General features: G+C 39.0%; 1 protein-coding gene across 4 annotated transcripts in view; it reads right to left on the minus strand.

Moving 5' to 3' along the window:
• The window catches only part of LOC131234731 (magnesium transporter MRS2-F-like), a 63,199-nt gene extending 52,549 nt beyond the window's left edge, over positions 1-10,650 (minus strand). Inside the window, exons 1-3 of one of the 4 annotated variants that reach the window (XM_058231671.1) lie at positions 10,051-10,645; positions 1,819-1,868; positions 1,587-1,698 (exon numbers count right to left, since the gene is read on the minus strand). In XM_058231671.1, the coding sequence (XP_058087654.1) occupies positions 1,587-1,698; positions 1,819-1,868; positions 10,051-10,446 (558 nt within the window). In that variant the 5' untranslated portion in view covers positions 10,447-10,645. Of the gene's footprint in view, positions 1-1,586; positions 1,869-10,050 lie in introns of all 4 variants that reach the window. The other 3 variants (XR_009165762.1, XM_058231672.1, XM_058231669.1) reach the window with 3 other exon arrangements.
• Positions 10,651-12,389: the final 1,739 nt, after the last annotated feature.

A 12,389-nucleotide genomic window follows, 5' to 3' on the forward strand; every position in this document is an offset into this window, starting at 1 on the left:
TGATGTTGCTGTTTAGATTTGAGATTTTCACGATAATGCCATGAAAAAGGTGCAATGATTACAAATTCCTTTACCTGTCTCCTGAACACATTTGCATTTGATCACGATTTGGTTTGGTGGTGGTAAAATTTTAATGATGACACATTTCCTTTGCATTAGTGGGGTAATTGGCAAAACAAACAGGCCCTTAGTGGAATGTTTCAAATATACTCCCAACATGCAGAAGATTACCATGTAATTCATAATTGGTAAGAAGTAGAAGAAGAAGAAGAAATTTTACTGTTGCACGATAAGGGAGAAAAAAAAGGTATTTTCATTAGTCTCATAAGGTACTTGAGAGGAACAAAATTCACGCCAAGCTGGCACACCATCAAAATGCAGCTACTAAGTCAAAGGCCTCTCTCCTTATAAAGGACACTAAATATCTACAAAGCATGCAAGTAGCTGACGATTGGCTAAAGGAGTAGGATCATTCATAGAATACTTCATTGCATAGCACCAGCTGGTACAATACGTATCCCTCCCTCCCTCCACCATGATATGTACTTAGCTCAACAATCACACCAAACTAATCATGGGCAACACCGTAGAGAACAATGGAAAACCAACCAAAAGCCTTCAAATTCCATATGGGGCCTACCGTGGTGTGCCTATGGCACCCAACAGTGTTGCCACCATGAAAATGGATGCCCAAGCAAATCATCAGGTGTGCCCCCATGTGCATCATCAAGGATTTTGGGCTATTGTACAATGTTTCCTATGGCATGGCCCACCTGATGATTAGATTCACCTGATTTTTTCAGGAGGTGCACATCATGGTGGGGTGCACCAGTTGAACATGTTGGAATTGGATGTTGTACACATGCCACATGGGCCCAACAATAGCCTGTTATGACCATTATATAAGATGGCATTGGCGCAATTGAAGCATTCTCCTAGATATATCTCTGCCACATATAACACAAGTGGACAGGGACAATTTTACCCATGCAATTAGTCTTTGTAGATTCATAAACTTTGGATTTTAAAAGGACATTGGAAGGGATTTCAAGCAAAAGGAATGGTATTCAGGTAATTTGGATCGTCTCTGCGTGCTTAGCTACCAGTAGTTGATATTTTACCTGCTCCAGGGACATTTTTGCCATTTTAAATTTTATACAAGTAGCTAGTGCATGTATAGACCTCCCTCTCTCCCTCCCTCCTCACAACTAACTGTTGATATTTTACCCACTCCAGGGACATTTCTGCCATTTTAAAATTTTATGCCAGTAGCTTGCGCGTCTCTCTTTTCACATGTCATGCCCACTATTCTGTGTGTTTGTATTATATGTTTGTGCATGTATATATATATATATATACTGTGTGTTTGAATGTATATATGTGTGCACATGCTCACAGCTGCACACTGGCATCTGTGGGTTTTGAACTTGATCAATGTGCAGAAAGAAATCTCATCGATAGTAGAAACTGATCTGTAATCCCATGCCAACACTATGACACAAGATAAAGAAACTTGACCTATCTTTCTATTCAATTGAAATGAAAGGAGACGCTAATAAGATTCCATAAACAAGTAAAAGATGTACCTCAGATTCAAGGCACTTGCAAGCAGATTGAAGACAACCTTCAAGCACTCTAAACTCAAAAGGTAGCACCTTGGGACACCCGTCCTTGGGCCCATCCAATTCAGACCTAGGACTGCAGTCTTCCATTTCAGGGATCATCATAGAATTTTCCAAGGAAACATGACGCTGTTGAGAAATTCCCATGCTAGAAGGGCTTTCTGGCTTGCGAAGAGAAAGAAATGAGGGAGAGTACCTTGGACCCTTGTTTGTCACCCCCATGTCAGTATCACTGCTCTCAGCTGCCTTCATCCCAAAAAAAAAAAAAGTTTATCAGTGAATATTTCACTAAGAATTCATGTCCTTAAAGAAATAGACTGATTTATGTCAACCATTTGATATAAGAGCAAAAAATTTCTCTGCAACGATGACAATACTTCCCTTCTTGTACGATAAAATTATACCAATAGCAACTATGATTTAATCATTGCAGCTCAAAAGTGCTTCCCTGAAGTAGTCCATATTAGGCCATACAAAGAAGTGGGGTACTATATGTAGCAGTAGTTTTACAATTTTCAACACACTACTCTTTGAGTATACAAGGATACATTTAGGTACCTGCTGTTCGACGGTTCCCAAGGTTGTCAAAAAGTGCTAGTGTCAAACGTGGTTGAGTTAATAAGAACTTTTTTTTTGAAGATGTTAATAAGAATGGTTCAACCCTATTCTTATCTTAACCAATTGTTGGAGCAGAGAAAATGCTGGCCCGCTTAATGTGGATTGCATTTCCTTGCCACTCCAAACACCAAGCTCACTTAGTAGGATTGGGAAGCCTCAACAAGCCTAATGCTATCTAACCAAGTAACAGGTTTAAACTGTGTTTGGACTGAATTCCCCTAGAAACTTTACTTGGGGAACAGGTGGGCACTTGGGTGCCACCTCAGATTTAAGCTTGTTGGCCTGTCGGCGGAGTCCTGCAAGACAAGCAACCAGAAAATGGAACTGAAATAATGGGAAAATAGTGTCCTGTAAGCATCCTCATCCAAGTAATTGAAGATGGTTATGGATAAACTGTACACACATTCAATGGGATGATAGTTTTGCACATTGCATGGCAAGGTAAATTCTCAAAAGAAGGCAACTGAAACAGCCAATAGGGAAATCAAAGAAAACATCACTCCTAGGCACGGGCAAGGATGATAGTGCAACCCAGTTATCGAGTCAATGAGATCTTGACACCCGAATCACCAAAGAAATGGACAAGAGTACACCCACAAGAATAACTGAGTAGAGACAGAGAAATAACTTTATTGATATCAAACTTCTTCTTACAATACTTAAGAAAAACTCACACTTAAAAAATTTTGGAATGCCTACTAGGACCACCCTCCATTTTATAGACCCTAAATGAATCTTTAATGAGAATCCTCCCAACTAAGAGATTGATTTCAAATCAATCTAATTTACTTAAGATGGTTACAAGCCTAATGATAGTAGAAGCAAATCTAGGAAATAATTCTCAAAATCTTCAATCACATCTTTAAATTAGCCCCATATCATCCATCATATCCCTCCATGTCTCCTACAAATAGTAAATTATAACTATTGATATATAGGCCTCAAATCTATAAATAAATAATCCAAAATCAGTACATTTTAGGCCCTATGGTGGGCCATGGGCTTGCATCAATCTCCCCGGGTTGGAAAGAACTCAACACTTGCTAGTTTGACACTTCATACGAGCAGTAGAGGTTTGGGTCCAATCTAGGATTTCACCAAGCATTGTTTGTATTGGCCCCGTCAAGTATCAACAGTCTTCATGTGCATCACTTGTTCAACTTTTTTCTGCTTTTTCTTCAGGAGTTGTTTATCCACATCGATGACTTCATCTTGCAAGTCAAATACCTCGCTATGGTACTCGAACAAATCCAACATATTAAATATCTGCAAGATTTCTAAGTCATCTGGGAACTCGATCTCATAGGCATTGTCACCTAACTTCCTCTTAACTCAACATGGACCAATCTTTTTATACTTGAGCTTGTTGTAAGTTCCCCTTGGAAACATTTCTTTCTAGAGAAAAACCATGACTAAGTCACCTTTTTTTATATATACTCTTGTTGCGATCTACATTTATAGCTTCTCGGTATTTGGTTCTGCTTCCTTAATATCCTTCTTTTTCTTCTCTCTTTCTTCTTTTGAACTTCTTTGTCTCAGACCATTCAATTGGTAGGAGTTAATTGTGTTTGGATTGACTCATTGGGTAATGCCCAAGATTCAACATGTTCAAACCTAGTAGCAAGCCAATATGATACTAAATGTTCCTCACAGGAATAAGTCCAACTAGGAGTTCTTAAGGCACTAAAGCTTGAGATTCAGGGAGGAGTTTCTGCATGAGAGGTGAATCATCCAACTGTTTCATTTCTTCTTTAGAAATTAAGACAGAGATGATTTCGGTCTCCTTCCTTTCTTCTTCATACTTTTGTACACTAAGAGATTTCTGACCCTTCTTTTTATCAGATTTGGGTGTTGTAAGATGTTTCATTGGGTGCAATGTGATATTAACACCATTGTTGACGAAGGGATAGGTGTTAGCCCAAGTCAAGTGCACCATATCTCAGTCCCATAACCACAATCTCCCTAAAAAATTGTATACATCCATAGGGATCACTTCGCACCACACCTCATCCTTGTACTTTATCCAATAAAAAGAAGGAAACTAAGAACTTGGAGTTGACAGAAATTCCTCCCCCTTTGTTGAACCAACTGATTTGGTATGGGCGTGGATGCTTATGTTCTTTGAATGTCAATTTATCCACAATTTCCTATGAAACAATGTTCTCGGTGTTTCCACCATCTACCAAAATCGTACATATCTTCCCACCAGAAGTGCAAGTGGTGCAAAAGATATTGTATTGCAACCATCGCCCCTCATCAATCACCCGAGATGTCGATAACATATTCCATTATATAGCCAACGACTCACTCCTATTACCGTGCGCATCACCAAAATCTTCCTCAACATCCGCCCAATCTTTATATACTTGTTCATCATATTATGTATGATCTTTGGCTTTCATTTGCATGCAATAGAGAGCGTCTTCACCATATTCTTGTTCCTCGGCCAAATTTACTTTAATTATGGATTGATGTTCAAAATAGTGAAAAGAACGAAATCCTGGTTGCCCACACTTAAAACACATGAATGGAGTGTTGTTTTGCCCTATCTTGGCCGCACTAGCCCCTCATCCATAACCACCTTCTCTCTAGTTGGGGTTTAGCTTCATTATTGGACGTTGGCCCATCGTCCCTTGACCTATGGGAGGCCCCGTGGTTGCCTTACATGGTAAGTTAGAATGTTGCCCCAACATGTATGATGGTCCTCATGGGGCACTAAATCATCTATCAAGTCCCCAATTAATTATCTCCATGGCTTTTAATGCCAGTTTGTACACATCTGATATCTTAAAAACATATTTTAAAAGCAATTCATCTCTGATGTCTAGGTTAAGACCATTAAGATGTTTTGAAATCTTTTGGTCTTCATACGCACTAAACCCTGCCCATAATGTCAATGTATGGAACTCCTCAATGTATTCACTTACAAATTTGTTCCCATAGGGGGTGTTTGTCTTTTCAATTACATTTACACTTTTGAAGAGTAAAATAACTACGTAATTACACCTCAAAAACAATGTCCAAAAGCATGAAATAGAGAGAGATTGGGTATTGTTAAAACCTGTGGGTCCCACAGCAAAGCATGTGTGTGATCCACGGCGTCCATCTGTTTTACTTAGGGCATGATCCAAAAAAGAGACAAATTGGAAGATCAAGTGGACCACAACATAGGAAACGGGGGGGTTAATGATGTCCACCATTCAAAATTGAAACCTTCCTAGGGCCCACAGGGATGTGTATCTATCATCCAACATGTTCATAAGATCACACAGATATGTATGAAGGGTATACATAAATATCAGCTTGATCCAAAAAAATTGTGGCCCCTAAGAAATTTTCAATGTTAGGCATTCACTTCCCACCATTTCCTATGGTGTGGGCCACTTGAGCTTTAGATCTACTTCATTTTTTGGCTCATGCCCTAAAATGAGCTTGCAAAATGGATGGACAGCGTGGATAAGATAGATACATCATAGTGGGCCCCACATTTTTTACATGTGGAAATTGTGCGAATGTATGGACAGCGTGGATAAGATAGATACATCATCGTGGGCTCCTTGTCAACATCGACCTCGGGACTGTTGTTGCATTTACATGGGTAAATAATCATTACTCATTTACCATGAATTACACTCGTAAATGAAAAATCAAACACCACCTTAATGTAAATTGTAACATCTTTAATAGAGGTCATGAGTATAATTCACAGGTAGGAACTTCCTTTTTAATTTATTTTTCTTCTTTTTTTCAAAAAATTACTTTCTCCTTACCTTAATGGATTCGTTTAGTTTGAAATTGTCTCACTATGCTAACACATGACCGGAAAACTTCATATCTACTAACTTAACCTTCTGATTGTCAGCAATTCCCATGTACTCGAATACTTTTTCCACCTTAGCTAATCGATGAAGTCGTCAATATGCAAATGACCATGGATTTCTAGAATTTCTACCATAATTCCAGGTTCTCTATCATGTTCCAACAATCGAAGAATTCAATTATTAGTCTCTTCACAAGCCAGCGCTTTCCATTGTTGGTTAGGACTTAGGACCTTTGTGGGGACCTCCCCCTACATGTCCACGTACTCCAACTTCGGTCTTCAGATTCTCTCTATGCTAGACCTCTCCCGCTTGATTAGTGAAATTGCCTACCATTTGTTTGAGTTGATCTACTCACTTTGAGAGTGTGTGGATGAATTGGATTATTTGTGCAAACTCTTCCTTAGTCACCCCCTTCAAATCCATTAGGAGACAATGTAGAGTCAAAAATCATTGAAGATGACCTGCTCTAATACTAAAATGGTGCAACTCGGTCATCAAGTCAATGAGATATCAACACCCAAATCGCAAAAGAAATGGACAAGAGTACAAGCACAAAAATAGTTGAGTGGAGAGGGAGAAATAACTTTATTGATATTAAACTACTTCTTGCAATACTTAAGAAAAACACACACTTGAAAAAATTTAGAATGCCTACCTCCTACACCACCACTCCTTTTACAGACCTTAAATGAATCTTTAATGAAAATCCCCCCCAACTAAGAGATTGATTTCAAATCAATTATAGTTGATTTCAAATCAATCCAATTTACCCAAGATGGTAATAAACCTAATAATAGTAAAAGTAAAGCTTGGAAATAATACTCAAAATCTTTAATCACATCTTTAAATCAACCCCATATCATCCATCACATCCCCACATATCTCCCACAAATAGTAAATTGTAGCTCTTGATATTTAAGGCCCCCAATACATAATAAATAGTCCAAAATCTGCACATGTTGGGCCCTACTGTGGGTCGTGGGCCTACATCAGATGATTAGAACAATAGAAGAACCTTTCATGCACAATTATGTAGGTCTCTTCTTATTCATAAAAAGAAAATAGCTATTAGGTCTCTTTAGGAAAATCCCGAAAGGAGTATTAGAAAAAACCAATTTAAGGGAAAACAACCAACTCTATTGGTTGCTGAGGAATGAAAAATAAACACAAAAAATGAAGGAAAATGAATCCAAAAAATTGTCCTTGTTCACTATATGTCGAATAAATAATTGGATAGAATTTAAAAGAGAATAATTTGTAGGATTGATCCAACAAATATCCAATACATATTGTGATTTGGCCCCCATCCTACCCTCTATGCCAAAAATATGATCATTGATTTATACCATTAATGAGGTGGGCCCCAATTTAGATAGCCCATGGCCCAAAATCACTCCAATCAATCAATCAAAAACCATGCAGATTTTTTCCACCATGGATGGTTATCAATGCTTTTCTTTCCTCCCATCAAAATGCAGAGGAGTAGGTTAGGATCAGCGTATCACCATGCAAATTAACTTTCATGCCATGAGAAATCCATGGCAAGATCCTTTTTTAAAGGGTAACTCAATCCATGGCAGGATTCACTAAATGGATGGTTTAGATTGATAAAGATGGGGCCCACTTAATCATTCCTCAGTGACTAAAGGTGTCAATGTGGAATCTACCAGATCTTGCTATGGTTTAAGGAAAAACTTAAGAGGTATTGCAATGTATACTACAGGACCAAAGAGTTTGTACATTACATTAGGGTTTTTAGTTTGTACAGATGGGACCCATGGTCCAATTATCCAAACTGCTGACATGATGGGACTTAGTCTAGATGGCCCATGCACCAAAAGTTCCACATATTGGAAGATCCTTCTTAAGGAATATTTGCCCTTTTTTTTAGTTGATATTGTATTTTCTTTCTCAACAATTTACTTGTTTTGCCACCTATTGAAGGGTAAAGATTTTTCCATTTGGGAGACTTTTTATGCATGGGTCCTCCACAGTGGACCCTACATTGTTAATGATTTGGACCAATAAACCACACGCCCCACTAATGCAAACCCAAAGGATGCAAAGGAAAATGAAAATTATGCGAGAACCCACAACCCTTTAGTTAAGTAGTGCTCCACCCACCCCCTTCCAAGCAAATAACGCTAAAGACTCAAAAAGTGGTCAACCAAAGAGTGATGAAAGTACAAAAGGGAAATTATTAAATAAACCATGAATAAATATAACCTAAAACTACAAATGCTATGAATTAAGAGCCATTTGATTGATCTAATCAGTGCCACAATGTCAGTTGACTGTTGATCTTATCAGATTTATCATCGGACCATTGATTTGGTCCAGATCATCAATCAAGACAATTTTAATGCTTGGAGGATCCTTGATCAACTAGCCTGTGTGGCCTTTTGGTTGCATCAAGTTTCACAAAAGTCTAATACTAGTAGAGAAAGTTGATCCATCTCTTTGTGAAATTCTGTAACTGCTAGGAAATCGTCTACTTGGAAGTGATTCCTTGTATCCAACGGCAGCGGAAGATGAAGCCTTGGATGTTGGATCTTCCTGGATGTGTTTCATGTCGTAGGAAGAAGGTTAAACCGCTTTCACTAGCGTAAGAAGAGGTCTAAAGGAACTCTCTTCTTCAAGCAAGATCCACACTCTAAATCATGTGGCAAATGATGGAACCCAACTTCTTCTCATTTGCAGTTGATCTCTCTACACTTCACGAGTTGGTGCTTGAAAATCTATTTGATCTCTTTTAAATAAAAAATAAATAAAATTTTAAATTTAAAAAAAAAAAAAATCTGGTCATGAATCATTGGCGCATTTTATAGAAAATGCAGCTACGGCGGTTATCAAACCACGAGAAAACTGCTTATGCGGTTTGGAAACTGCTAGAGTAATGGGTAGTTGATTACCTTGTAACCACCACATCCCATCTCTCTATCTACTAGAGGGTGGGGCCTGCTTGGACAACCCACCTTGCAGTTACAATAACCATAACAGAAAACAAAATAAAATTTGATGAGATGGACTACGATGCAATGTTGCAACATGTGAGAGAGCATTTTTGGCATATCCACAACAAATGGTTACATGAATATCCATCCACACTATTGTCCAAACACTGTTGGGGAACCACAGAAACACACGGAGTTTAATCAAGCAAAGTACTCCAATCGCACAACCAAGTTCAAACACAAACAAACTGAATTTAATGTGGAAAAACCCTTGTAGATAAAAACCACAGCACAAAACGACAGTAATGCACTATGAAAGCACAAAATTACAAGAGATAGAGATTACCCGATTCGAACAAGCCTCGAAACTCCCCAAGCTATGCACTTGAAACCCTAAAACGAATTAGAAAGCCCTCTTCTCTCCCAAATCCCAATTACACCCATATATATAGCATGCATGAGAATCACAATCGAAACAGGAAACAAATCCAGCACCAAGTCACCAACACAATTCTGCATATTCGCTCAATGGCACTTCGATGGCATTGATAGATCGTCAATGGCATCAAAGGTGTTCGATGCCATCGAGGAATGCACTAAAACAGTCCAGCAATAAAACATGGAATTTCCAGATTTTTCCGATGGCATCAAACTGTTTGTCGACGGCATAGACAGGCCCTGCTGTTTACAGATTTAAGACATCAACAACAAACAAATGGCCCGATTGCAGATGGAGAGCAGAGAAACTGCACTGACAGAATGATCCTCACCTCCATATTTGAGGACATCAAATGTGCGGTTAAAAAGAAAGCAATCAACAGTTTAAACTCAACATGTGAAATTGACCAGTTAAGATCCCCAGATCAGTCTGATTTTTTGAGATATGTTCCAAGCACAATGACCCCATCATGTGGGTGGCCTGGATTGAGACACATGCATGCCGTGTACACAACAGATGGGTTAAAATGCTGCCTTGAAGAGTAGCAATCTGAAGCCCTAGCCTAGGTCAAAGCCATGAATTCGGGAAATTTCTACCTTTCGAGGCGTCCTGTGGAGATTCAACACACGGTACTGAAGATCCTCGACAAGAGCCGAAACCATCGGGCTCTTCGAGCTCAGCACCAACACCTCCGTAGCAGTGATGATCGCCTTGATGTCCTCCAGATTGACGACAATGGCCCGCTCCCTCCCGAGCACCGTTGATGGATACGACAGCATGGGATCGAGGATCCTGAGATCACGGGCTGGCAGGCCCGTCCGCCGCATGATCGAGTACTTCCCGACCTCTTCGATGCGGGACTCACCGGAATCCGAGACCACGAACCAAGCCTTGGTCACTGCAGACTTCCACCGCGTTTGTTGCTGCGACAGCGACAATGGTGAGACGGGAGCGATCCGATCGGCTTTCATGGAGATATCCCGAAATCTCATTTTCTAAGGTTTGGGATTTTTGAATCGACATTTGAAGGGTTGGAGTGATAAAGCCCCCGGGGTTTTATGGTCTGAAGACTGTGAAGACTATCTCAGGAAGGTTTATCAAAGCAATTAATCGTAAGATATTCGAGTCTCAGGAATTTATTTTTATTTTTTTGGCGGGAGGCAACGGTCTTTTTTTTTTTTTTTCCCGCGGAGCAGTTGGGAGGAGGAGATGGAAATCTTCGATGCTCTGGCGGAATCTGTGGTTCATGCGCATGCACTCATAAATTGTACTCGTAGAATATCATCAACTCAAAGTTAAACGGTAAAAATAGTGGGACGCTCATTAGATGGGCTGGGAAAAAGAATCAGACTTAATTGAAGTCTTAACTGGCTGTTTAGCAGACATCTAATTAACGGTTCATTGTTATTTAACGGTCTAGATTCAATATATATACACACGTACACAGGATAACCTATTTCGATATTAACCATTCATTCAATCATACATCTAGAAGCAATTCATGGGGCAGGAATCAGAGAGATCAGATGATCCTGACCCTTTGAAGGGAGCCAATTTGTTATAACTGCCCGTTATTTACAAACCATAAATCAGATGGCCAGAATCATTAGATACGAGTATTATTTAAGAATTGGATCTATATAATGAATGTTTTAAGATGATGGTTGGATTTATTTTATTATTCTGTCAGTCCTCATGGTGTCGTTGACCAGGAGCTTAAGATCACTCCATTCGCATGAATTTTGCACACGTCTTACTCCTAATTGTGTGAATGAATGAACGACTCCCGTGACTTATTCCTAATTGTACGAATGAATGAACGGCTTGGATAGAAAATAAATCATCTAATATGTCAACTTGCCAATGAAAAATAAACCCCTTTGTGCTATTTAAAAGGTTTGGGTATTTTGTAAGGCCCCCAGTCTCTATCTTACCACATATGCAAATTAGTAATGGGATGTTATAATAAATTAATATCTTGAACTTGGAACTCTAGTTAGGAATGGGGAGATCTACATGGGGGCACACGGTGATGTATCTGTTTGTCTGGGTTGCAACCTATTCCTTTAGGGCCTGTTTGGTCCATGAGATTAAATGATATGAAATTGGATTAAATGGGATTAAACACTATTAGTGGGTAATGATTGTGTGTCTAGAAATACCATGGTATATTGACCATCCAATCTCATATTTGGAGTAAAATTCTTGAGAATATTGGATTAAGCAAAATCCTACTTGGTGGATCATTAACTTATAATCAACGAACCAAATTCACAAAGATGTCGGTCACTTGCATATGCATATTATTAGAATGTCATGTGTAAAATGCATATATGGATAATTGGCATGGATAAAACAGATGCATCAATATGGCCTCACAGGTATATTAAATTTCAAAATCTATGAAAATTCTACATAAAACCAAGTACAATTCCATCTCAATTAATCCTAACATTTCCCATCGTTACCAAATACTTGTATAATTTGCATGGAACCAAATGCAATTCCATCCCACCTAATTACATCTAATACCATGAGCCAAACGCCCCTTAATCATATCACATAATGGGTTAAGTAGACCACACCATGCACTACTTTTACATTTAATACAATGCAAGATCCCCGTGCATTGGATTTGTTTTATTTTTGATCTCATACCTTAAAATGATATGAGAAAATGAATGGACCGCATGAATAAATAGATACACGATGATGCCACATGCTGATCGAGATGGTGGGGAGGGACGCAATCCACTTACTTTGGATAAGGGACATCCAAAATTCAAGTTATCCATACCACACATGTAACAACCCAATTTTTTTTTTGTGGGAACTAACTCCGCAGTCTGTTTGCGTGTGGCCCACCTGAGTTTCAGATCAGCCTCATTTTTTGCCTTATATATTCTCTTGGCCAGGCCGAGATGATGGACGGAGT

Source organism: Magnolia sinica, chromosome 19 (genome assembly GCF_029962835.1).
Source record: "Magnolia sinica isolate HGM2019 chromosome 19, MsV1, whole genome shotgun sequence".
NCBI lineage: Eukaryota > Viridiplantae > Streptophyta > Magnoliopsida > Magnoliales > Magnoliaceae > Magnolia > Magnolia sinica.